Source organism: Microcaecilia unicolor, chromosome 5, assembly GCF_901765095.1.
Source record: "Microcaecilia unicolor chromosome 5, aMicUni1.1, whole genome shotgun sequence".
Lineage (NCBI taxonomy): Eukaryota > Metazoa > Chordata > Amphibia > Gymnophiona > Siphonopidae > Microcaecilia > Microcaecilia unicolor.
Window position 1 is genome coordinate 292295781 of NC_044035.1, and position 27479 is coordinate 292323259.

A 27479-nucleotide genomic window follows, 5' to 3' on the forward strand; every position below is an offset into this window, starting at 1 on the left:
GGTACTGCTCTAATCTCCACCACACAAGAGATATAAAATTAGAGATTCAAAGACATATTGCATAATGCCACAGGACCAACTCAGTCCAAAGTGTCACTGGCACTGTGTGAACAGACCCCCAATAATCAAATAAAACCCTCAAAAACACAGAATTAAAGGTTCAACTTCTTCTAGTTTTCCTGAGCAAATGGAAACTAATTCTGGAAACAAACATAGAAACAAGAAAGATTCGATAAAAATATAGAGATAACATTAAGTAGGTAATTCTATATCTTGGCGCCTCGAATCAGTGGGATATGACACACCTAAGACATTATAGAATAATAGTGTAAACTCACTTTTGTGCACCAAACATTTGTGTGCCATGCAATGTGCACAACTGATAAGCTATGTGCATCACTTGACACTATGTCCATGGTCCACCAATGCTCCGCCCACGTGCTCATCACCTTGCATTTATGTGTTCCTTTTAGAATAGCATGTAATACATTTTGGTGTCTAGGTGGCACCAATAAAATGTATGAATGATTATATGTTGAAGACCTTTATTTTTAGAAAGATTTTAGTACAGGATAGTCAGCAGCGATTTATGATTGTTATAGTTTTTAACTTGTTTTACACTGTTTTATCTGCACATTTTTACTCATTGCAGTTTTTTTCTTTTGTCTATTGCAATATTCTTTATACCACTGATTGTAAGCCACATTGAACTGATATTGTTTCGGATAATGTGGGATATACAGTGGTGGAAATAAGTATTTGATCCCTTGCTGATTTTGTAAGTTTGCCCACTGACAAAGACATGAGCAGCCCATAATTGAAGGGTAGGTTATTGGTAACAGTGAGAGATAGCACATCACAAATTAAATCCGGAAAATCACATTGTGGAAAGTATATGAATTTATTTGCATTCTGCAGAGGGAAATAAGTATTTGATCCCCCACCAACCAGTAAGAGATCTGGCCCCTACAGACCAGGTAGATGCTCCAAATCAACTCGTTACCTGCATGACAGACAGCTGTCGGCAATGGTCACCTGTATGAAAGACACCTGTCCACAGACTCAGTGAATCAGTCAGACTCTAACCTCTACAAAATGGCCAAGAGCAAGGAGCTGTCTAAGGATGTCAGGGACAAGATCATACACCTGCACAAGGCTGGAATGGGCTACAAAACCATCAGTAAGACGCTGGGCGAGAAGGAGACAACTGTTGGTGCCATAGTAAGAAAATGGAAGAAGTACAAAATGACTGTCAATCGACAAAGATCTGGGGGCTCCACGCAAAATCTCACCTCGTGGGGTATCCTTGATCATGAGGAAGGTTAGAAATCAGCCTACAACTACAAGGGGGGAACTTGTCAATGATCTCAAGGCAGCTGGGACCACTGTCACCACGAAAACCATTGGTAACACATTACGACATAACGGATTGCAATCCTGCAGTGCCCGCAAGGTCCCCCTGCTCCGGAAGGCCCGTCTGAAGTTTGCCAGTGAACACCTGGATGATGCCGAGAGTGATTGGGAGAAGGTGCTGTGGTCAGATGAGACAAAAATTGAGCTCTTTGGCATGAATTCAACTCGCCGTGTTTGGAGGAAGAGAAATGCTGCCTATGACCCAAAGAACACCGTCCCCACTGTCAAGCATGGAGGTGGAAATGTTATGTTTTGGGGGTGTTTCTCTGCTAAGGGCACAGGACTACTTCACCGCATCAATGGGAGAATGGATGGGGCCATGTACCGTACAATTCTGAGTGACAACCTCCTTCCCTCCGCCAGGGCCTTAAAAATGGGTCGTGGCTGGGTCTTCCAGCACGACAATGACCCAAAACATACAGCCAAGGCAACAAAGGAGTGGCTCAGGAAGAAGCACATTAGGGTCATGGAGTGGCCTAGCCAGTCACCAGACCTTAATCCCATTGAAAACTTATGGAGGGAGCTGAAGCTGCGAGTTGCCAAGCGACAGCCCAGAACTCTTAATGATTTAGAGATGATCTGCAAAGAGGAGTGGACCAAAATTCCTCCTGACATGTGTGCAAACCTCATCATCAACTACAGAAGACGTCTGACCGCTGTGCTTGCCAACAAGGGTTTTGCCACCAAGTATTAGGTCTTGTTTGCCAGAGGGATTAAATACTTATTTCCCTCTGCAGAATGCAAATAAATTCATATACTTTCCACAATGTGATTTTCCGGATTTAATTTGTGATGTGCTATCTCTCACTGTTACCAATAACCTACCCTTCAATTATGGGCTGCTCATGTCTTTGTCAGTGGGCAAACTTACAAAATCAGCAAGGGATCAGATACTTATTTCCACCACTGTAGGCACAAACAAATTAAATAAATAAATCTGTGCACTTACACCTGCAAGGCATGTGTAACCTGCGTGATGCAGTTTTTATAGACTTTAACAACTTCACACACAAAGTCAGAATAAATTACTACAAACAGTCACTTTCCAAATATGAAAAATAATTCCTACAGTTGATTAGAACTGGATTCTCTTGATTTGACATATGCATAACAATTTAGCTATGTTTAAAGGGACACTGTCATGGCTGGTAATGGCTATTTTTTTAAACTGTAGTGCAGCAACAAAGTTATGCAAATTGAAGCAGCAGAGACTGAGTGCTCACAGCGGGATGGGCCGACGCCATAGCTTCAATGTGCAGCTGCAGCACAGAAAGCAGGAGGGATCATGCCCAGGCAGAAATCACTCCATAAATCCTAATAAATATACAATTTAAATAACAATTTGTTCTCCTTCGGAAGTCCATGTGTTAATAAGACTGAATTATATTTCAAAGCTTGTCATTGTCATCTTGGTCTGGAGTTCAAAAATTATATAATTAGTAGGGTATTCTATAAATGGAACTGAGATTTTGGCACCAGACAAAACTGGCGCACAATGCTATTCTATAATCGTTGCTCCAGGTTCAGCGCCATTTATAGAATAATGCACAGAGCCCATTTTCATGCCAAAAGTTGGGTGACAGCTGAAACTTGCTGTAAATGCCAGTATCCAACTCTGGGCATTTTGGTATGGAAATCTATAACCGCACATGCAACCTTTAGGAATGCCCCTGCCACTCCTCTGGTTACGCCTCCTTTTGAGTTGCACACTAGGGTATTTAGCTGCGCAGGGTTATCGAATAGGGCACGGGGTGATGCAGGCACAAATTTCAATTATTGCCAATTAACTGCAATAACAACATCAATTAATTGGCTCATAAGCAAATTAATTTGCGCACAAATCTTTGATCCCTGCACAAATTTCAGCACCAAAATCCCAGCGAAATATATAGAATTCAGGGGTTACAGTAGTAGAATTCAGGTATTGCAAGGCATGGGTGTCTAGCGGTCAATAAACTTCAATATTGCGTAGAACTTACCCAAAACCATCACCGGTCTGTAATCCGACATGTCACATGTTTCACTGACAAGCGGCTTTTTCAAGGACGACCCCCCCCAATGTTAAATGCCTGCCATTCATGCCGACATTTTTGATGACATTAGAGTGTGGCTGTCGGAATGAATGTCAGGCATTTAACATTGAGGGGTCATCCTTGAAAAAGCCACTTGTCGGCGAAAATGTGACATGCCGGATTGAAGAACTCCTAGAGCCGACAATGCTTACCAAAAGCTAAGTACTATATTTGAATAATAGAAATTTGAGAAGTTTGGAGATTTCTTATAAGAGATAAAATAAAATAGAACAAAATAAAAATACTCGGGGACCGGTGACGATTTTGGGTAAGTGCTAGGCGGTATTGAAGTTTACTGACCGCTAGATACCCATGTTGAGGTCCTTTAAATTCTGTTCATTAGAAAGTTGTGTGAAGAAAAAGTTTGAAATTTTTCATATACAAGTGTGGATCGTTTATGATAGTTGTGATATACCACATTGCTTGTGAAGTACTATTTGATTCCGCCTTTAGCGGGACTAAAACTAAAGGCGACATATAGAAGCTCTCTATGTAAATACATGTTCAATTAATGGAAGGCTGCAACAAACAAGGTATAGCATCCCTAAACTACGTCTAAAATAGCTTTACCAGATCTGTCAGGGTCCCTTTAATAAATGCACAGCACAGATCTACATGTGTACGCACACATGCCTAATGTATGACGTACATCTACACATCTACATGCTAACATGAAATATACAAGACTAAAGAAGGAACTGCAGAGGAGCTGTAGCTTGTTGTACAGATTCATTTTGAACAAGCAGATAATTATTCTTACAAAATCTTAGAAGGATTAAATCATAATTTAATTTTGAGAAACTCTCTGCAGACGTACTTGATTAGAAACAGCAGTGGTCAGGCCTGGAGAGAAGGCCCGGAAAGTCAGCAGATTTGTGGTTAGTTGCAGCACAGCCCCGTCCCCAAGAACCAGAAAGAAACCAGTTATGAAGCGGAGATTCAGTGGCAAGAGACAGAGAGATGCTGCTAGAGGCGGGAGAGGTCCACTTACTAACACTGCCACACACAGCCATGCAGTACGCCTCCGTTTCAAAGTTGTTCCTGTTTCCGCCACATCCGCCGTAAATGAACTGGGCACACTTCCCTTCTGTCACATCGAAGTACCAGCGGGCAATCATTGCACGGCACGGCCCAGTCTCTGCTTGCTCAGAGCACACCTCTGATCATAAAAGATGTGCAAGAACCAGATTCAGTATGAAAACAGCACTGGCTCCACACTCAGCTAGGAAATGACTCCATCCTAGAAACTCTTAACTGACACATGGATGGATACAAGTGAGAAACATTACAGCAATCTAAAAGTTCATTCTATTATTGGACTTGGAAAGCTGACTTTTGGAAGTACCATAGAAAGATGATGTTCCACTTTTCTTTATAATGCAGTTCCACCTTTTAATTTTATGCCTTCCAACCCACTGTTTCTCCTTGCTGGACTGACCCAGTATGATTTCACATTCCCCGTTATCTGAAGGCTGAAGGGGCACTTCATTTCTCTTAGCAGGTGCCATCTGCCCTGGTACCCCGGCCCTGAGGTCATCACCTTAGTGATGTGTCTCAGGCCCAAAAACATAAGTCACAGGGCTACTCCCTAATAAAATTACCTTTGGAGGAAGGAAAATGTCTGTCATTACCTTTCTGGGCAAAAACACTGCGCGTGTTTGAGGAAGGGAACAACCTCACAAATTCCATTTGTATTTATTAACAATCCATTGTGACCAAAAAAAAATAAAAAAAAGAACACACTTAACCTAACCTCCCCACCCCCACCCAAAGAAAAAAAAAACAAAAAACAAGCATGGAGATAGAAATGATTCTAAGCAATTTGCAAATGTTCATGAAAAGCTGTCCTGAGCTTGACATTTCTACTGAAATCAGAGGAAACATTGCTACTGTTGTGATGCCATTTTTGAGAAGTACATGATCAGAATATGCATACACCTCTGCACTAAGATTCATATCTGTGCACATAAAGAGTCTTTCATCACCAATATTCAAAACAGAAAATTGATGAAAGAACAAGGCCGGGGGACTTGTAAAACCTGGCTGGCCTTAACACTGCTCAGGGCCCGGAGGTACCCCCTCGACTCCCTCACCTTGCTCTTCTCTTGGATTTGTATAACATCCAGCACAGGGTTTTACTGTGCAATCCCCAGAGGTTGATCAGTGATTGGTTGAACATATGGAGAGAGAGAAGTAGTAGGCAAGATCACACTTGGTCCTTGGGACTTCACATACGTGTCTGTGGCTGCCCATTCAATGTCACTTGCCCACCCTAATGGGAGATGCTATGAATTGGTTGTATGATGTTATACTACAGTGGGGATATAATTTGTTGTTAGCACCTAATTATTGATAGTTAAAGCTCGATACTCAATTAATTTGTGCACGCATCCTGGGCATGGACATCAAGATGCCATGTACTGAAGCCAGGGGTTACTATGTAAGTGTTCACATATGTGCATAAATGACTAGAATACCAACATTTATGCATCTATTTACGGTCTAAATCTATGCAGTTCCTTATAGAATTACCCCCCCCCCCCAATAGGAAAAAAAAACCCTTTAGTAAACAGGTCCCTACTTTTGGGTTGAGCAAAAAGTGATGATGAAAACTGCAGAGTATGTGGTAGATGGGAGACCAGAACAAGGAGTCTCAGGACTGTAACTGCTGTGCCATACTGCTGGACCTGGCAATACAGCTTATGATTTCTTCAAAATCATTTTAGGAAGCTGCTAACAAAGAAAGATACTGAAAAGGGGTGATTAGTTTCAGTCATGCATTTAGAATTAATCTGCAAGCTGAGGATCAAAGACATTTCACAATCTTCTGGAATGGAATGAAACCACAGCTGCGCAATGGCAATGGATCTGAGAATTATTATCTGCCTCAGCTGCACAAAACACAAAATACTCTTTGGGTAGAACCAGTAACCATTCATTACAAAAGGAAACAATGGATTTTGTTTAAATTCTTCACAATGTGCTGCTGTCAGAAATGTGAACTAGAAACACAGAACAGGATGACAGATGAAAACCACAGGCCTATCCAGTCTTGTCCATCCACACCAACTACTACACTCTATGATCCCCTCCTCTCTCTCTTGGCCATCCCCTATTCTCTTCTCATCATTTCTTGAATTCAGATACTATCCCTGTCTCCCACCACATCCACTGGGAAGCTGTTCTATGCCTTTATGTAAAGAAATATTTCCTTACTCTTTGAGTCCATCCTTGTTCACCCTTATCCTATGACCCTCATTTCAGAGCTTCCTTTCAAATGAATAAATATTTTAAATTTCCCTTTCTTATCTACTCTATCCTGCCTCTTCTCCAGGGTACACATATAGGATCAGATTCAGTAAATGGCACCAAAAATTGGGAACATCAGCGCTCAGTGGTATTCTATAAAGGGCGCTCCAAGATGAGAGCTCTTTATAGAATAGTGCTTAGCCCAGATTTCTATGCCCAACTTTGGTCAAGATTTACACCAACTGAAACCTGGTGTAAATCCTGACGTACAAGTTGGGCACTGATACCTCAGATTCTATAACACTATGCACATCTTGGGAGAATGCCCCTGATCAGCCCATTCCCCTCCCATAGCCATACCCACTTTTGGGTTGCATGTTATAGTTTTGTGTGCACAGTGTTATAGAATATGGTGCAGCAGGATACGTGCACAACTCCCAATTGACGCCAATCATTGATTGTTAACATTCAATTATTAGCATTAATTGGCTTGTTATTTACTTGAGATGCACATGCATCTCAGAGTTGCACCCAAATTCAGACATGAAAAATTGGGCGACCCATAGAGAATCAACTGAAAGAGCTGGCTTAATCAGCAGCACGGAACATATGTGTTGGCTGCTGACCACTGCCACGACTATCCATTTAGTTTATTCTGCGGCGTTCTGGAGTCCACAGTTCTGAGAAGGTAACCTGGATGGAGCTGACTCCTAATTGAGGAGGAAAGCATCTGACGCTAGTCTTTTGTGGGCTTGAAGCCTGGAACAGGACCTTGTGGTTGAGCTGAGTGGTAAAAAGATCCGCCGAGAGGGTGCCCCATGTTCGGAAGATCTTGCGGACTATGCCCATACTGAGAGACCACTCATGTGATTGCATTATATTGTTCAGTCTGTCAGCCAGGGTATTGTTTTTGCCCACCAGATAAGTGGTTCGAAGAAACATGCCATGTTGGCAAGCCCAATGCCACATCCGGACAGCCTCCTAACATGGAGGGCATGATCCGGTGCCCCCCTGCTTGTTGGTGTAATACATTACAATCTGATTGCCTGTTTGGATGCGTCGAATTTGATGAGACAGCCGATCTCTGAAAGAATTTAGAATGTTTCAGATTGCCCGGAGCTCCAGGAGATTGATCTGAAGATTTGTTTCCTGGGTAGACCAAACACCTTGGGTGTAAAGCCCATCTACATGAGCCCCCATCCCAGGAGAGATGCATCCATCATCAGCACTTTTTGTGGCTGAGGAATTTGGAATGGAAGTCCCAGAGTCAAATTGGATTGAATGGTCCACCACTGAAGGGAGCTTACAAGCTCTAGGGATACTTGGATGATATCCTCCAGGCTCACCGTGGTTTGATACCACTGAGAAGCTAGGGTCCACTGCGCTGATCTCATGTGAAGACGTGTCATGGGTGTAACATACACTGTGGAAGTCGTGCGGCCCAACAATCTCAACATATGCCGAGCTGTGTGACCTGCTGAGAGTCTCGAACCGTAGAAGCGAGTGCGACAAGAGTGTCCGCTCTCCTCTACAGAAGGTAGGCTCGAACCTTTTGTGTATTGAACAGGGCTCCTATGAACTCCAATTGCTGGATAGGGCGAAGATGGGACAGAGTAGTTTAAAACGAACCCTAGTAGCTTGAATAACCAAATAGTCATTTGCATGGACTCCTGAGCACCCTCCTCCAAGGTGCTCTTCACCAGCCAATTGTCGAGATATGGGAACACGTGAACTCCCAGTCTGAGTAGCGATGCTGCAACTACCACTAGAAATTTGGTGAAGACCCTGGGAGATGACGCAAGGTCAAAAAGCAACACACGGTACTGAAAGTAATATGTTCCCAGCCGAAATCGAAGATACTTCTGGTGGACTGGAAGTATCGAGATGTGAGTATACGCATCTTTTAAGGCCAGAGAGCATAGTCAATTGTTTTTCTGAATCATTGGGAGAAGGGTGCCCACGGAAACCATCCTGAACTTTTTTCGGACTAGGAATTTGTTCAGGGCCCTTAGGTCTAGGATGGGATGCATCCCCCCTGTCTTCTTTTGCACAAGGAAGTATCTGGAATAGAATCGCCACCCTTCCTCCCCTGGTGGAACGGGCTAGACTGCATGAGCCTTCAGAAGGACTGAGAGTTCCTCTGCAAGTACCTGCCTATGCTGACAGCTGAACGAATGAGTTCTTGGTGGGCAATTTGGAGGTTTTAGATACCAATTGAGTGTGTATCTGAGACAGACTACTTGAAGAACCCACTTTTCTTGGAAAAACTTCAGCCCCCCCCCGACTGGCAAGTCATTCGGGATGAATACTTTTACTGCAGCTATGCTCTACTGAAACCAGTCAAAAGCTCATACCTTGCTCTGCCTGGGGAGCAGCAGGGGACTTTGAACATGCTGGGGTTGACCCTGAGTAGGCTGGTGAGCCGAGGGCTTGTTCTTACGCTTTTGGTAGTAATATGAACTCCTCCATGGCTTGCCAAAAATCCTCCTAGCTGAGGAGTAGATGCAGGAGGCGCCTGACAGGAGAGAGAAGAGATGGTATCAGTATGTTTTTGATTTGGTCAGCGACTTCCTCAACCTTCACTCCAAAAAGGTTATCCCCCCTGGCATGGGGCATCTGTCAACCTCTGCTAAACAGAATGTTCCAAGTCAGAAACATGCAACCATGAGAGTCTGCGAATTGTTATATTCTGGGCAGAGATCATGGATGCCACATCAAAAGTGTCGTAAGTGCCCCTGGCCAAGAACTTTCGAAACAACTTCTGCTGCTTGACCGACTTGCGAAGTGACTCAGCCTGCTACAGAGGGAATGGCTCAGCTAGGTCCGACAACTTGCACACCGAGTTTTGCAAGTAGACGCCCGTGAAGAGCTGGTATGATGAGCATTGAAGCCTGGTACATCCTTCTCCCCAAAGAACCCAGGTTCTAGCTTCTCTATCTGGGGACGCCGAGGCATAGTCCCTGGAACACCTGGCTCTTTTGAGAGCAGATTCCACCACCATGGAACTGAGAGGCAACTGAGGCTTTTCAAAACTAGGTGTACTCTGTATCCGATATATGGTATCGATCTTCTTGGGCATGGCCAGGACTGACAGAGGGGACTCCCAGTTCCTGACTAGGACTTCCTGGAGTACCTCATGGAAAGGAGCAGTCACAGCCTCCCTAGAAGGAGCTGTGTAGTCCAGGACCTCAAGAATCTTGTACTTGGGCTCGTCCTCCATTTCCAAAGGAAATGGAATTGCAACAGCAATTTCCTTGACAAACAAAGGGAATGAAGGGCTCTCTGGAGGAGACGTTCTCCTTTCAATTGGAGGGGAGGGTCCAGAGGAAATTCCACAGGACTCATCTGAGGAGAAGTACCTTGGATCCTCCTCTGAATCCCATTGGCACTCTTCTTCAGTATCAGACAATACCTCCTGATGGGAGCGTCGAGACCGAACCTGCCTCGACATGGAGGACCAATGTCCTTGAGAAGTCGGCTCCTGCCTCAACTCCAGCAAAGCTTCTTCCATTGACGTTGATGGAGTGCCAGCTTGGGTGGCAGTTGGCACCAGAGCTGCTTGTGGCCTTGGTGTTGGAGGCTTCACCACAGGCTGAGGGCCAAGCGGGGTTGCAATGGGAGGCAGGGTAGGCACAAACACCCTCGATGCCGATGCAAAACATTGCATAAGGTTATCCAGCAACTCATGGAGCAAGGCCCGAATGCACTCATCGAGGGCCGACACCAGGAAAAGCTAGGGTGCCGGTTCAGGCGTAGGTTGCAGAGCTGCCGGGGTCAATACAGGAGCTGTGTCTTGGCTGCTGGGAGACAACACATTGACACCTCCTGTATGGAGGGGGAGTGGTCCTCCCGGCGTTGATGCTTCTCGGGTGTCGAATCCTTCAACACCCTGGAGCTCCAGGCACCATTCGTTGAGGACGACCGATGATGATGCTTCTTGGACTTTGTCCGAAGCGTTTCACCCAGGCTAGATGATGCCAACAAGGATGACGTCAAATTCACATGTCACCTCACGGTCGGGTCAGACGATGGATGGTCCCGGGGGCCCTGCACAGCAGGAGGCCTCTAGGCAGGTGGAGATCCACTCGATGCTTCAGTGCTCCCAGTGTCTAAAGATCTAGCAGCAGCCATGCTTACCGACGCTCCCAATGCTGGTGCAACGCTCAACGTCAATGCCGATGCAGGCAATGAGGAACTGGACTTGGCTCCAAAACTCCTCTCTCGTTCAGCCTCTCTGGAAACTTTGATCCTCTTCTTCATGTGAAGACACAGTACACAGTTAGTGGGGCTATGGTCGGGCCTGAGACACTGAAGACACCAAGAATGGGTGTCCTTCCCAGAGATAGTCCGACTGCACTGGATACAGAACTTAAAGCCACTGGGAACCTTTGTGGACATGGAAGGAAAAACTTCCTCAGCTAAATTAAATGAAGCAATGATGCTTGAAAAAGGGGCAAGGCATGGGAAAAATGATGGGGAAAATCCCGGCCGACGTCAAGGCCTAAAAAAGCAGCTGAACGACAAAGAAAAGGAAAGGAAACTTAAAACTGGGCAAAATAAACTAAAAATATAAGGGAAAATCAAATAAAGGGGGTTCCACAACCAGGAAAACAATGTAAGGATGAAAAAAATTGCCGATCTACACAAAAAAAGCTCTTTTGGACCGAGCGAGGTGATGAGACGGAAAAAAAGAACACGCTCTCTCCTCACCATGGTAGAAAAATAACTGAAGAGACCGTGTTCTCGCGGTGGGTGGGGAGGCACTCGTGCATGTGCAGTCCACAAAGCTCTTATTATGCTTTTCATAAGTCCCAGACCGGGTGACACGGGTCGGCATCACCCACTTGTGAGAATACATAAGCCTGCTTGTCCTCGGAGATGTCTGCACCTAGTCTGATCTGGTTTCACTTTAGTTTGAATTGGTATATTGCATTTAAGCAGGGCCACCGAGAGACTGGGCCGGGCCTGGGGCAAGGCCGCCCCCGCCGCTCCCCCCCCGTCCACCCTCTGTCCGTCACTGGGCCGGGCCCCCTGCATTGAAATCACAGCGCCTCTCACCTCTGTGTGAAAGTGCTGCAGGCAGCAGGGCAGCAGATCGCTTCCCTTCGGGCCTCCTTCCCTCCCTGTGTTCCGCCCTCGTCTGACGTAACTTCCGCGAGGGCGGGACACAGGGAGGGAAGGAGGCCCGAAGGGAGGCGATCTGCTGCCCTGCTACCTGCAGCACTTTCACACGGAGGTGAGAGGCACTGTGATTTCAATGCAGGGGGCCCGGTGGCAGACTGTCGACGACAGAGGACGGGTGGGACTGTGGCGCCGGAACCCCAAGGGCCCGGGAAATTTGTCCCCCCTGCCCCCCCCCCCCTCGGCAGCCCTGTATTTAAGAGAATACTCTCTGCTTTTTCTTTGAATCATCTTTTGTATGTTAGCTCCCTCTGGCCTTTTGAATTGGGTTCTCTCCATAATGTGGTCTAGGCAGAAGTCAATTATTGCTGTTTTTTCTTCTCTACTGAGTAATTTTCTTTTTGGCTGTTATGTATATATTGTACTTCCTGTATTTCAAGATTTTCTTGATGTATTATTTCAAATGATAAAGTAAAGAAATATCTTTTTTCTACATTTGTTGTCTGGCCATTTCATTTTTCTAATCCTTGTGATCTTGGGCAAGTCACTTAACCCCCTTTTGATCAGGTACAAACTCAGAAGGCAAGTCCTCCAGGGACAGAAAAATATCTACTGTACCTAATACACACCACTTTGATAGCTTTCAGGCTTGTAGATGGTATATAAGAAATAAGAGAAAACAAAGGAAAACAAATTATTTATTTTAACTCTCTTCCCAGGGTTTCCTGTCCATTTGTCATTTTTCTCTCTCCTTCTGTTGTCTACACTTCCTCTACTATTATCCATCTCCAATACGGATCTTTTCTTTCAGCTTTCTTCCATTTATTTCTCTGCCTGTTGGTCCATTCAGATTTCATGCATTCTTATTATCTAGTCTTGAATTGTCATCCTTTTACTTTCAGGCTTATTTTTGAAAGAGAAGGGCGCCCATCTTCTGACACAAATCGGGAGATGGGCGTCTTTCTCTCAGGGTCGCCCAAATCAGCATAACCAAAAGCTGATTTTGGGCGTCCTCAACTGCTTTCCATTGCAGAGATGACCAAAATTCACGGGGGCGTGTCGCACCATAGCGAAGGCGGGACTGGGGCATGATTGAGAGATGGGCATCCTCAGCCGATAATGGAAAAAAGAAGGGTGTCCTTGACAAGCACTTGGCCGACTTTACTTGGTACATTTTTTCTTGTGAAAAAGCCTCAAAAAGGTACCCGAACTGACCAGATGAGCACCGGAAGGAATCGGGGATGACCTCCCCTTACTCCCCCAGTGGTCACCAACCCCCTCCCACCCTAAAAAAAAAAACTTAAATTTTTTTTTGCCGGCCTCAAATGTCATACCCAGCTCCATGACACCAGTATGCAGGTCCCTGGAGCAGTTTTAGTGGGTGCAGTGCACTTCAGCCAGGCAGACCAAGGCCCATCCCCCCCCCCCTACCTGTTACACTTGTGCTGGTAAATGTGAGCCCTCCAAAACACACCCGAAACCCACTGTACCCACATGTAGGTGCCCCCCTTCACCCCTTAGGGCTATGGTAGTGGTGTACAGTTGTGGGGAGTGGGTTTTGGGGGGCTCAGCACCGAAGGTAAGGGAGCTATGCACCTGGGAGCAATTTCTGAAGTCCACTGCAGTGCCCCTTAGGGTGCCCGGTTGGTGTACTGGCATGTGAGGGGGACCAGTGCACTACAAATTCTGGCTCCTCCCACAACCAAAGGGCTTGGATTTGGTCGTTTTTGAGATGGGCGTCCTCGGGTTCCATTATCGCCGAAAACCGGGGACGACCATCTCTAATGTCGACTATCTCAACATTTAGGCCGACCATCTCTTAAGGTCGACCTAAATATTGAAATTTGGGCGTCCCCAACTGTATTATCGAAATGAAAGATGGACGTCCATCTTGTTTCGATAATACAGGTTTCCCTGCCCCTTCGCGGGGACGTCCTGCGAGGACGACCTCAAGAAAACTTGGGCGCCCCGTTCGATTATGCCCCCTTTGCCTACCTACAGCTTTCCATCTCCCTCACACTAGCCCTCCTATTCCCCTTCCTTTCTCCTGTCTTGCACTCTGTCCATTCTCTTTCATCCAGGATCTCCTCTCTCTCCCCCTTTCATCCAGCACCTACTCTCTCTCTCCCTCCTACTTCCATCCAGCATCTGCTCTCTCTCCTCTCTTTCCATCCAGCATATTTATCCCCTTCCATCATGCATTTCCTCTCTCACTCCCTTTCAACCAGCATCTCCTCTCTCAATTTCACTCCTCCCCCTTCCACTCAGCTTCAACTCTCTCTCCTTCCCTGTTTCAAATATCTCTCTTCTCTTCCTATCCACCCCTAGCATATTCTGCTCCCCCTTCCTCATGGCAGCCTTGCTACTACTTCTTGGGATGAGCAGCAGCAAAAAGAGGTACACGGCTGCTTCCTCCTTGTACACTACTGCTGGCTCTGTTGGTCTTGCCCCCTCTGAAACAGGAAACCTACACTAAAAGGGGCAAGGTCTTTATAGCTAGCAGTGGTGCGGGATGTTGGTGGGGAAGGTTGTGGTTGGGAACAGGGAAGGCTTAGCCTCCCTAAGCTTCTTATAATGGCTTCATATGTTAACTGCTCTCCATTATCTGACAATGTTAATATGCAATTAAAACCTGCCACATTCAGGGGTCCACAGTTACATCAGGTCTATGGCTGGTGTAACTGTTGGGGAATAAATGTTAGGCATGCCGATACCAGGTCATGCTAGTATTCTATAATGAAACTTGGATGCCCAGACACTATTACAGACTAGGCTCCCACCATGTATTCACACGGCATCTAAATGGAGATGCACAGCTGTAGAACTGCCCTCTAAACAACTTAGTAAATAAGCTAATGACACTTAGTAAAAAGACACTATGGGGACAATTTTCAAAGATATTTACTGAGGTAAAATGGCCTGACTGAAAATTGCACCCCTCAGAAGATTAATGAATTTATTTGTCAAATGCAGAAGAGATCTCAGCAACTTGCTTCATACTTTTGTAGAAGTAAGAGTAGGGAAGTTATAGGTTATAAGACTAAATTCATACATCTGTGACTAGCTAGGGAGAGTTATACTTCTTTTATAACCTGTAACTTGATACATCTGTGACTAGCCAAGGAGAGCTCTACTCCTTTTAACACTTGTAACTTGATACATTTATGACTAGCCAAGGACAGCTCTACTCCTTTTATCACCTGTAACTTCATAGTCTCTGACTAGCCAAGGAGAGCTCTACTTCTTTTATCACCTGTAACTTGATACAAAACTGTGACTAGCCGGGGAGCGCTATACTCCTTTTATCAACTGTAAGTGGGCAAACAGAACGACTTTTCTTCATCTTTTCCAAAACATTCAAAGGAGAGCTGCAGGTTTATTTTAGATTTTTCTAGTCCACTTAATTTCTTTTTAAATTCTTTGGACCTGTCAGTAAAAAAAAATGACAGGTTTCCACAGTGGAGCTGAGGAAAACCTGTGAAGTCAATGAAATGTCAGCTAGGCTGAAATATGCCTGGTTCAATTTTTAATTGTTTCCATATCTCTAGCAGACAGTGAAAAAGCTGAACAGAAGTACAGTAAACCATTTGTATTCAGCAAACCATTTGTATTATATTCTCTGTGTACACGGCTCTAGACTACGTTGGAGGTGTTTATTCCTTATGCTACACAAATTTGGAATGATGGACCAAACCATGGTTTCCACAGTAATGTTATTAGGCTGAAAAGTGGAAGAACATGCATCTCTCAGAACCACTGAGGTCCCCAGTCACTACCTGAATATGAAGTTTTTAGAAGCAAAGCTGCTAGCTAAATCCATTGTTAGAACATTAAGGACTAGATTTAGTAAGGGATTCATTTTTGAAAGAGAAAAACATCTAAAAAGTAGCATAAAGCAGAATTTGGACATTTATCTCTCCAAATCGTCCAAATTGGTATTTTCGAAACCCATTTTCCAGATGTTTTTCTATGTTGTTCATCTGCAGTGCATCCAAATCTCAGGGGGCCATGTTGGGGGCAAGTTAAGGGAGGGATTAGGGCATTCCTAAGACATGGGATGTTTTTCAGCCGTAATGGAAAAAAACGAAAATGTCCAGGACTAAAACCAAAATGTTTTGAGCTAGACCTACAACTATGCCACAAAATGTGCCCTAAATGACCAGATGACCACTGGAGGAATAAAAGAATGACCTCCCTTTACTCCCCCCTAGTGGTCACTGACCCCCTCCCACCCTCCAAAGATGTAAAAACAGTACATACCAACCTCTATGACAGCCTCAGATGATATAGCCAGTCCTGTTACAACAGCAAGCAGGTCACTGGAGTAGCCTAGTGCTGCAGTGCACTGTGGAGAAGGGGACCCAGGCCCATATCCTACTCTGTTACACTTGTGGTGAAATGTGTCAGCCCTCCAAAACTCACAAAAAAACCTATTATGTCCACATAAAGGTGACCTCTTCCACCCACAAGGGCTATTGTAGTGGCGTACAGTTGGGGGTAGTGGGTTTTGGGGGACTCAGCAGACAAGATAGGGGAGCAACGGTGAGATGTGTACCTGGGAGCTTTTATATGAAGTCCACAGCAGTGCCCCATTGCTCTCCTAGGATGTCTGTGTGGCCAGTCTACTAAGAATACTGGCTCTTCCTACATCCCAATGGCTTGATTTTGTGTGTTTTACACTTGGACTTTTTTTTTTTTAATGGACCAAAAAGATAAAATGCACAGAGCACGAAAACATCTAGCATATGCCCATTTTCAAAAGAAGCGATAGACATTTTGCTGTTTCAAAAAAATGGCTATATTTGCATTCAGGTTCTGGACGTTCTGAGAAAAACGTCCAAAATTGGACTTAGATGTCATATTGAAAATACCCCTCTACGTGTACCATCACAACATTAACCCACAAAATTAGTAAATAGGTCCCATTGTAAAAACGAACCTATGATAAAACACAAGTATGAATGCTTGGTAAGGCAGTAGAACCTTTTAGTAAATCTAGCCCTAATTGGAGGAATGGCCTAGTGGTTAGAGCACCAGTCTTGCAATCCAGAGGTGGCCAGTTCAAATCCCACTGCTGCTCCTTGTGATCTTGGGCAAGTCACTTAACCCCCCATTGCCTCAGGTACAAACTTAGATTGTGAGCCCTCCTGGGACAGAGAAATATCCAATGTACCCAAATGTAACTCACCTTGAGCTACTACCAAAAAAGCTGTGAGCAAAACCTAAATAAATAAATATACTGGAGTTAATATTCAGCCTACAGCAATAAGTGTTTTAAAAAAAAAAAATGCTGGCTACTTTTTTTAATACCTGGACACTGGCACTGAATATACCAGTATAATTCAGTCTTCCGCACTCATCCGCGTTCCAGCAATATTCAAACAGACTTTCTGTTGTCCTTATCTGGCCAGTTAACCCGGTTATGGACTGAATATTGCTGCTAACCAGGTTACTCCTGGCTCTGCCCAAACTTCGTCCCTAAACTGTCCATATAGTGTTGAGGTGGACTGACCAGATTTTCAGTAATATTATCCGGGTAAATGACGCTGAAAATTTGGGTACGACCCAGTCAGCGGTACTTAACAGGGAAAGAGCTGCTCTTGCCCAGATAAATCCTGCTAAATATTAGGCTCATTATTTTTACACAACTACTTCAACTTCTAAACTACATTTTTTGAATAGAAAATGAGCGAACTACTTTTCTCATTTTCTATTCAAAAAATTTAGTTTAAAAGTTGAATTTTCTCAAACACAGATGTGACAAAACCAACACGCAAGCAGGCCCGCAAGCAGTCTGCAGACACAGACAGAATGAGACAGGCCATCAGTAAGAGACAGAACGTAATGTAGACAATTTTCAAACGTGTGCATTGGAACAAAATCCACACATACTTTCTCCCTACAGGTTTTAAATCAATTTTCTAACTGAAAGCATGAATTTTGAATGTAGTCACTGGTTCAAAGCATGTATGGTCACACTTGCACCTGCTTTCAGCACAGTTAAGTACATCGGGTAAAGTTAGGGCAGCAAAAAGGCTGTCCTAAAGGCAGCTGTTGAATATTTTAATTATTATTCATTTATTTGGATTTTGCTCACACCTTTTTCAGTAGGAGCTCAAGGTGAGTTACATTCAGGTATCCTGGATATCGTCTCTTACCACCATGGCACTGTCCAGTTAATCAGTCTGGGGGCAGCACCTAAGTGGAGCCACCACCTAGCCAGTTAGCAGTGATATCAAGTTCACTAACTGGCTAAGTAAGTGGATAAATTAACCATGCACCAGTCTAAATACTGGCCAGTGTCCAGTTCACTTTTACATGACTGCACTTACCCTGATATTCTATGCTGGAGACGAGACACAGCCCGGCACTGAACATCTAGGCTTAATTCAGCTCATGGCCATCAGTGGCTTATAATCTGCTGACCACTGTGAGCTGATTACTACCCCCAAAATGTTAATGTGCTTTTAGTTGCACTGAGAAAGGGCAATTTTCAGACAGCCAGACCACACAGGTAAAGAACTAATAAACTGAATGAAGAACATTTTCACTCAGCAATCAAGCTGTATAATTTTTTGCCATCGAATATAATAATCAAGGCATCCTAGAGATAAATCTATAAACAATTACTAGCTAAGTAGACTTTCGGCATGATTCCACTATACCCTGGAAGAGAGCTATAGGAAATAGATCTATACTTTGGAATCTGCTTTGTACTTTTTAGTGATGTAGATTAGTCACCTTTGAGAAACAGCACACTGAGCTTGACGGACCTTTGACTTTACCCTGCATAGTATATATTATGTTCTTGCATGCCTTCATAAATCACTTTGAACATTTTCCTGGATGTGAATTTAAGAAGAGGTTTTAGGGGTTTGCACTCTGTTACAGAGCTGGGACTCCTTCCAGCAAACCAGTGATAAGGTGCAGTTAGCTCACCAAATCAGTAGAGGGCACCACAAAGAGGAAAACAAAAGGGAGAACAGAAGTGATATAGTTGTAAGGGCATGGGCACTACAGAGTCAGGTATAGCAAGTAAGGCATGGTTTCAGTAGAAGGTCTTTCAAAAAGCAGAAAAGTGTCAGTCAGCCACCAGTCAAGGAACTGCCAGCAAAAATCTGCAGGGTCAGCCAGTGAGGACCTGGATATGCAGTCCAGAGCAGTATGACATGTAACAGACTTTATTGTAAATCTATAATCACCCAATGTTCCTACGTTTCGGCCTCCGCCTGCATCAGGGGTACAATAGGTTTTCAAAGCCTAGTGCATTTTTTGCTGTGCTGAAGAAGGAAGTCTCACAATAAAACAGTATTCGGAAAGGTGCTGCTTCTAAAGCAAGCCAAAAGACAAAGATTGTAGTAATTAAGGCAGGGCTGCCACTAATGTATTTGCCTCTGTTTAATTGTGGCTCTACTTTTGGGCAGTTTAATCATAGCTTGAAGGAAGATTACACTGCATTTTGTCCATGAAAATCTTTGAGCCCTGCCTCAATTACTACAAGCTTTGCCTTTCAGCTTGTTTTAAAAGCAACACCATTCTGAATACTGTTTTACTGTGAGACTTTCTTTTTCAGTACAGCAAAGAATATGCTAGGTTTTCAAAATTCATTATACCTCTGATGCAAGCATTATAGATCTACAACAAACACTGTTGCATGCCATACTGCTTTGGACTGTCTTTGCATAACCAGCCCCTCACATGATGATTGTTGTCTGCTGAAATTTGCATCTTTCTTGGTCGTTTGGTTGAAGCCTGCAGGGGAAAGGAATCTGCTAGAAAGGCAGAAGACTAAGAGAAGCAAGGGGTGATTGGAGGGCCTTTTAAAACTTTCACCTACCAATCCAGGTGGGTATATTCTTGTCAGAAACCTGCATGCAAATTTCTCTCATGAATATTCATTGTGGGTATCCTGAAAACCTGACTGGCTGGGGTGCCTCCAGATCCAGATTTGGGAACCACTGTCTTAGGTATTACAAGTTTTGCGAGGCTCAGAGCCCAAGAAAGGTTTTAATGGCCGTCATCACAATTTTTCTTGCACCTGCTGGTAGCTGAGGTTGCAAAATAGTTTCCACAGTCATTCAACTACTCTAAGCACAAGGAAGTCTGTGCAGATCACAACTCCCTTCCAAAACAAACATCTCAACAAATCATAAACCCTACATATTCTCCATATTGTGTTTTACGCCCAACAGTTTCCTTCCGTCCTTCTGGACTTATAATTTAAAATGAACCAGCCTTCACTGAGGCAACAGAGTCAAGAACCTTCATTTGCAATGACCAGGGGGTTTCCATTATTTTTACATCGCCTATGCTAACTCATCCACTGTGACAGTCCTTAGCCAGGGGCCACAAGCCACAGCTCCCTCCAGAATCTGACTAGCCTGGACCCTAACTCTGCTCCTAGTTGAGTAATGGTGTAGATTCCCTCCCTCCACAGCAGTGGCATAGCCAAGGGTGGGCCTGGGTGGGCCAAGGCTCACCTACTTTGGGCTCAGGCCCACCCAGCAGCAGCACACCTATGAAGTGTCTGGCAGGGATTCCCAAGCCCCACCAGCTGAAAATTCCTGTCCTTCCTGCATACCAGCCTTCCCTCTGATGCCTACGTGGAAACAGGAAGTTGCATCAGAGGGAAGGCTGTGGAGCCAACATGAGCAGTATGTATTATTTGCTGCTTGCTGCCAGTGAAAATCTGCTATTTAAAAGGTATGGGGGGAAGGGGGATTTTGAGAGACCATATGGCATGCAGGCGAGAGAGAGAGATTAAATCACTTGTGGGACAGGGCAGAGTTCTTCTGCCCACCCATCTTGAGCCCAGGCCCACCCAAAATTGGGTGTCTGGCTACGCCCCTGCTCCACAGCACCCTTACCCTCAGCCAGTCCGGGGAACAGAAGTGACCCAGGAACTGAACGCTAGACCCTAGACGGCAGTATCCTGGTATCTGTCAGTGTGCTGGCTCAATCTTCTCAATCAGGTTAAAGTGGATTTTAACATTGAATCATGTTATGCATTTTGGAGGCTGTGCAATTTTAAAATCGTATCAAGAGCTAAAGATACTGCAAGGTGTGCTGCCTAACTCAGGACCAGCTAGATGTGAAAGCAGTGCTGTACTGAGTGCACAGATACCTTGTCTTAACTAGAATCATCTGGAACATCACACACACACTGTACTTGTCATTCAGCTTTAGTAGATTTTGAACCCCAGTTGAAATTGGTTTCCTTACCCATGGTTCAATGAAATTGTGAGATGATCACTGCTGTTCAATAATCTTAGGATGTATCTCACAACACTGTTTTCACTGCAGTATGAAACATGCCCCTCTGTTGCCAAAATCCATGACAAGTTCTTCAAATGTTTAATCTGGTGAAATTTTTGTATTAATGCTGCACAGTTCCTTTATATACAACTGTACATACAGGTAAAGCACACCCTTGCCCAACTGCTAAGCTTCAGAATTCAGATATAGTGGAGGAAAGCACAGATGCATGTAAACACACATAAACACACTATCATCAACAAAAAATATTTGGCCGTTTGGAATATTTTTTCCCTTTGGCCCATGTGCACATAGTCTGAGTGGATACCCAGATTCCAAACCAAGCAAAAATGAGTTTACCTTTCACAACCTCTTCCACAGAGTCTGTGGTTGTGGTGGTGGAAGTGGCAATGCTGGTAGTGCTTTCAGTGGCTTCCTCATACTGTTCTTCCACATCTGTCTCTATGTCATCACCCTCGTCTTCCTCATCATCCTCAGCAGCAGCGGCGGCAGTGTCCTCCTCTTCTTCATCTTCCTCTGGATGTTCCTCCACCACTTTATCATCGCTGAAACAAGGAACAGAGTCCAGTGAACTCACACAGTTAAGGTCAACTGAGCTGGAAACTGCCATGATTGGATTTCATACATCCCCTAAATAGCTGCCTTAGGAAAGGTCTCCTCAAGTCCCTTTGTTCAACTAAAAAGCAAATTACAAATCACGATATTAAACACTTCCAAAGAATAAATAAACTCTAATTTGCCAGAGGAAACTAACTCTAAGGAGTCAATATTTAAACCTTAAGTCAGAGTATTTTTAAAATTTATTTTAACAATAGCTGTAATCTTTGAATCAATCACGTATACTCAGTGGCAATGAATATACATATGACCTCTGAGTTATGCATATAGCAGTGATATTAAGCTACTGTCCCTATAGTCAGATGGTTTAATTTAGGGCAGCTTTTTTGCTGGCCTGAATTAAACTGCTTAACTATAAGGGTAACAGTTGAATACCACCAGCTATTTAGTTGAGTGAAACACTCAAGCTTCCTCCTTACTCTGCCTTGGTACTATTCAGATGGTACTACAGCAGTCTGTAAGAAGGACCTATGGCCTTCATTTTGGAAGCATTCCAAATAATAGCAGCTTCTAAATGTGCAGATTGCATACATATTCAAATAGAAATTTTAGATTATGACCGGGTGTGATAGGAAATGAAGTGTAAGTGGTTAGGGCTGTCTAAAATATTGACATGGATTCCCCATTTTACAAAACGAATACATTTTAATATTAAAAATTCTGTCAGCATTTACATGTGCCGCAAAACAGAAATACGTGCCTGCTTGAAGTGGCAGGTATAAAGACTGAAGCCAACCCTCCACCTGATCACTCTGCTATTCAATCCCCTTTCCCGATACCCCCTGAAATTCAAACCCCCACCCATTACAGCATTCCCGACATCCATATCCCTATTACATCCACTCCATGATATCCATAGCCTCTAATGTGATCTAATCTAATCCTGCTGAATCCCATAAAGTACAAAATGGATAACAACAGTAATTATAAACTGAAAGGACAAAAATATTACATTGAAAATATAAACTAAGTGAGCATATCAATCAAGTTATTTCCCCCAGCTCTAACTGGGGTCCTTGGTACTCTAGTGGAAACAGGAGCAATCCCCACCTGATCCTGCAAATCCTGGGTTCAAAATTGCACCTGTGACCTCGTGTGGTAATCTTGGACACTATTTTGATCCCAGGACTTGCAAAAGCAGGAATGACTGAGGACTGTTCCTGCTCCCACTAGGCTACTAAAGATCCCAGTAAGAGTCAGGGATGAGAGTTTTAGGAGTGAGGGGATCTGCAGGGTTGGGGTCCATGGTGGAGGGGGAAATGGATTTCAGGAGTGTCTATAATGGGAGTATGGATCTTGGGAGTCTATAATGGCGGGGCGGGGGACTGGATGTCAGGGGGTATCATGAGAGGAGATCAGATATTAGAGAGGTGATTTGGGGAATTGAATGTTGAGGGTTGTTTAGAGGTTGGTCAGATGTTACAGGGTGTAGTCAGGGAAAGGACTATGGTTCCTGGGTGGGGGTGGGGAGTGATTTGGGTATCAGAAGGACTTGTGCTTCTGGTGGAAGAGGATTGAGGAGCAAATGGATACAGGGAGCTGTGATTTTAATAAGCTGTTCTCACACATATTTGGGATAAAGCTGCACACTTTTTCAAATCTCTACTCCTGCTGGATATGTGAGATCGAATTTCTAGAACATCCTTTTCATGTATTTTATAAGGGGCTCTGCATTTGACACAGCCTTTGTAAAATACAGTGGGAATTTTCCATATCTCCACAAGGACATCTTCATTCATCTCCCCATGTCCTATATAAAACTGGTCTTCTTGCGTACATTGACTTTGAATATTCATAGATAGAGCTATTATAGCTTTAGTAGCTGCTGCTACAAATATACATGGTTTTGAATACTGGCCCCAAAATATGTAAATACTGACAAAGACAGCTACATTTTAGACAGGCTGTAGAAGTCAGAATTGTGATGTGCAGGGCTGTATGTTTCAACTTTCTTGACTATTTTAGAACAGAACCTGCCGATGTAAAACCTGTTCTAAAACACAGGAGAAATGGACATTTATGTGCCAGCTGTGCAAAGCATAAACATTAATTTTAGAAAAATTAACACAGAAAATAGCAATGGGTTCAAAGCTAGCACATAAATGGCTATGAGTTGGCACATACCTTTTAACTTTTCAACTTTGGAAACATAACCATTATCCTGACGCTGTCACAGAGACTGGTTTCCCTTGCCATTTGGCATTTTAGGGTGTCAAAAACTACTGGGGGATTAAGAGAGCAGTTGTTTACCTAATTCTAAACATGCTTGGTAGCAGGTGTAATTCCCGATGTCAATCTTTAAAGACATCAATGTTTAGTCCCCTTCTGAAATAGGGAGTAAATACCATGTCCTTGCCATGCCCAAAACACATCCAGACCACACTCCCTTGCCATTTGCAAGCACTAGGGTTTGAGATGTGCATATCCTGACTTTATAAAATGGGGACTTAGATGTTTTTGCAAGATAGACTTTTAAATGCTGGCTTATGCACGTCTCAAATGTGAATAGGGTTTGTAAAATGAGGGCCTTGGTTTTGAGAAGTTCAAATAAATAGGAAAGTATACAGGCAGTATATAACAGCAGCAGTGAGATTTTTGCATGGAACATCATGGCATTCTAGAACATTCTGTGGTGCTAATGACTACAATTAACAGAAAATGTCAGGTCACCCAGTGCTCTCCTCTTCATCATGCTGTTCCTAATTCTACTTTATCTTGGAGATTTGCATTCGTCAGGGTGCATTTGGTTTGTTAGTATATACTAAAATACTGAGTAAATGCATCTGCTACAAAGTTTTAATGCTTGCAAAACATTTTTATTAACAAGAAATGGGTCAGACAACCTGAAAAAATATCTAAAAATCACTGAAAATAAGCCAAAGTAAAAAAATGTTTCCTTGTGCACATTCCCAATAATTATAAGCTTTGCATCTATGCTTCTAAAACATGCATATAGGAATGGATATATATTTTGTAGAACTGTGACATAGAATTCCCAAAGATTCCAATCAGAGGTTAGTAAAACAGCCTTTCAACCCAGTTCTTTTGTACTTTAATACTTTCCCTGAATATTCAGGACAGGAGAGATATTTCTCTGGAATATATAAACTTTATACATCAAAATCTATTCGCAGACACATAAAACCCTGGTGATGGTTCCTGGCAGCAGGAGTACTTCAGTATTCTGCGTTTCACGTGTCACTTCACATGTCCAGCTGATTCTTCAGACCTTGGCAGAACACACTGGGAGGTGAAAAGGCAATAACAGCCCAGACCTCTTCTGCACTGAGCTCCAACAATGCCAGAAGCAGCTCACTGATTGCTGCTGGACCACGCCTGTGCTATCTGGTGTTGAAGGGTTTTTTTTTTTTAACTTACTGAAAATTTTGGCATATCCACATTGAGCAGACCACACCATTCTTCCCCAGACCTCCCTCTGTTAATCATATGAGACTCATCCATTCTTCCCGCCTTCCGTTGATCCTTCCAACTCTCTAATCAACCCCCTCCCTTGACTGCTTCCCTTCCATTTTCATCCTCCTCATTCATTACCCATTTTTTCTCAAATATCATCTATCAGTTCACTTCCTGCCCTTTCTCACACTGCCTTCATCAGAATTCTTTAACACTCCTTGTTCACCTGGGCCCTCTATCCCCTCTGCTATTGCCTTATATAACTAGAATATTTAAGTACTATACACGAAACCCCTATAATTAATAAACTGAAATGCGTGGCGGTGAGACAACCCCAAGCAGAAAGACTGTAATAGAATGAACTAATGTGTCTGGGGAGGTCCCTTCTCAGACCTTCACACTTCTCCCCCTTCCTCCACAATCTTTTTCCATGGCTTGCCCTCTTACATAAGTACATAAGTATTCCCATACTGGGAAAGACCAAAGGTCCATCGAGCCCAGCATCCTGTTTCCAACAGTGGCCAATCCAGGTCACAAATACCCGGCAAGATCCCAAAAATGTACAAAACATTTTATACTGCTTATCCCAGAAATAGTGGATTTTCCCCAAGTCCATTTAATAACGGTCTATGGACTTTCCCTTTAGGAAGCCGTCCAAACCTTTTCTAAACTCCGCTAAGCTAACCGGTTTTACCACATTCTCTGGCAATGAATTCCAGAGTTTAATTACACGTTGAGTGAAGAAAAATGTCTCCAATTCGTTTTAAATTTACTACATTGTAGCTTCATCGCATGCCCCCTAGTCCTAGTATTTTTGGAAAGCGTGAACAGACGCTTCACATCTACCCATTCAACTCCACTCATTATTTTATAGACCTCTATCATATCTCCCCTCAGCTGCCTTTTCTCCAAGATGAAGAGCCCTAGCCGCTTTAGCTTTTTCTCATAGGGAAGTTGTCCCACCCTCTTTATCATTTTTGTCGCCCTTCTCCACACCTTTTCTAATTCCACTATATCTTTTTGAGATGCGGCGACCAGAATTGAACACAATATTCGAGGTGCGGTCGCACCATGGAGGGATACATAGGCATTATAACATCCTCATTTTTGTTTTCCATTCCTTTTCTAATAATGCCTAACATTCTATTTGCTTTCTTAGCCGCAGCAGCAAACTGAGCAGAAGGTTTCAACGTATCATCAACGATGACACCTAGATCCCTTTTCATGGTCCGTGACTCCTAACGTGGAACCTTGCATGACGTAGCTATAATTCGGGTTCCTCTTTCCCACATGCATCACTTTGCACTTGTTCACATTAAATGTCATCTGCCATTTAGATGCGTGGAGGGGCATAATCGAACAAAAACGTCTATCTCCATGGGCGTTTATCTCCGAGAACAGGTCCGTGAAGGGGCGGACCAAACCATATTTTCGAAAAAAATAGACGTCCATGTTTTATTCAACAATTTGTGAGCTGGGCGTTTTTGCTTTTCAGCGATAATGGAAAATGAAAGCGCCCAGCTCAAAAACGAATAAATCCAAAGCATTTGTTCGTGGGAGGGGCCAGGATTCGTAGTGCACTGGTCCCCCTCACATGCCAGGACACCAACCGAGCACCCTAGGGGGCACTTTTACAAAAACAAACAAAAAAAAAAAGGTAAAAGAGCTCCCAGGTGCATAGCACCTTTCCCTTGTGTGTTGAGCCCCCCAAATCCCCCTCAAAACCCACTGCCCACAAGTCACCATTACTATAGCCCTAAGGGGTGAAGGGGGGCACCTACATGTGGGTACAGTGGGTTTGGGGGGGTTGGACGACTAAGCATTAAGCAGCACAATTGTAAAAGGTAGGGGGGGATGGGCCTGGGTCCACCTGCCTGAAGTCCACTGCACCCCCTAACAACTGCTCCAGGGACCTGCATACTGCTGCCAGGGAGGTGGGTATGACATTTGAGGGTGAAAATAAAAAGTTGTGAAACATCATTTTTTGTGGTGGGAGGGGGTTAGTGACCACTGGGGGAGTCAGGGGAGGTCATCCCCGATTCCCTCTGGTGGTAATCTGGTCACTTAGGGCACTTTTTGGGGCCTTATTCGTGAAAAAACAGGGTCCAGGAAAAGTGCCCTAAATTCTAGCTACAAACGCATACTTTTTTTCCATTATCGGCGAAAGGCGCCCATCTCTGTTCGGGTGATAACCATGCCCCAGTCCCGCCTTCACCATGTCTCCGACACGCCCCCGTCAACTTTGTACCCTTCCGCGATGAAGTGCAGTTGAAAACGTCCAAGTTCGGCTTTCGATTATACCGTGTTATTCTTTTT

At 43.9% G+C, this 27479-nt stretch overlaps 1 protein-coding gene across 2 annotated transcripts in view; it reads right to left on the minus strand.

Moving 5' to 3' along the window:
- The window catches only part of APP (amyloid beta precursor protein), a 317332-nt gene that overhangs the window by 67522 nt on the left and 222331 nt on the right, over positions 1-27479 (minus strand). For both annotated transcript variants that reach the window (XM_030204274.1, XM_030204273.1), the window contains exons 6-7: positions 21471-21676; positions 4477-4644 (exon numbers count right to left, since the gene is read on the minus strand). In XM_030204274.1, coding sequence (XP_030060134.1) covers positions 4477-4644; positions 21471-21676 — 374 coding nt within the window. The remainder of the gene's footprint in view (positions 1-4476; positions 4645-21470; positions 21677-27479) is intronic.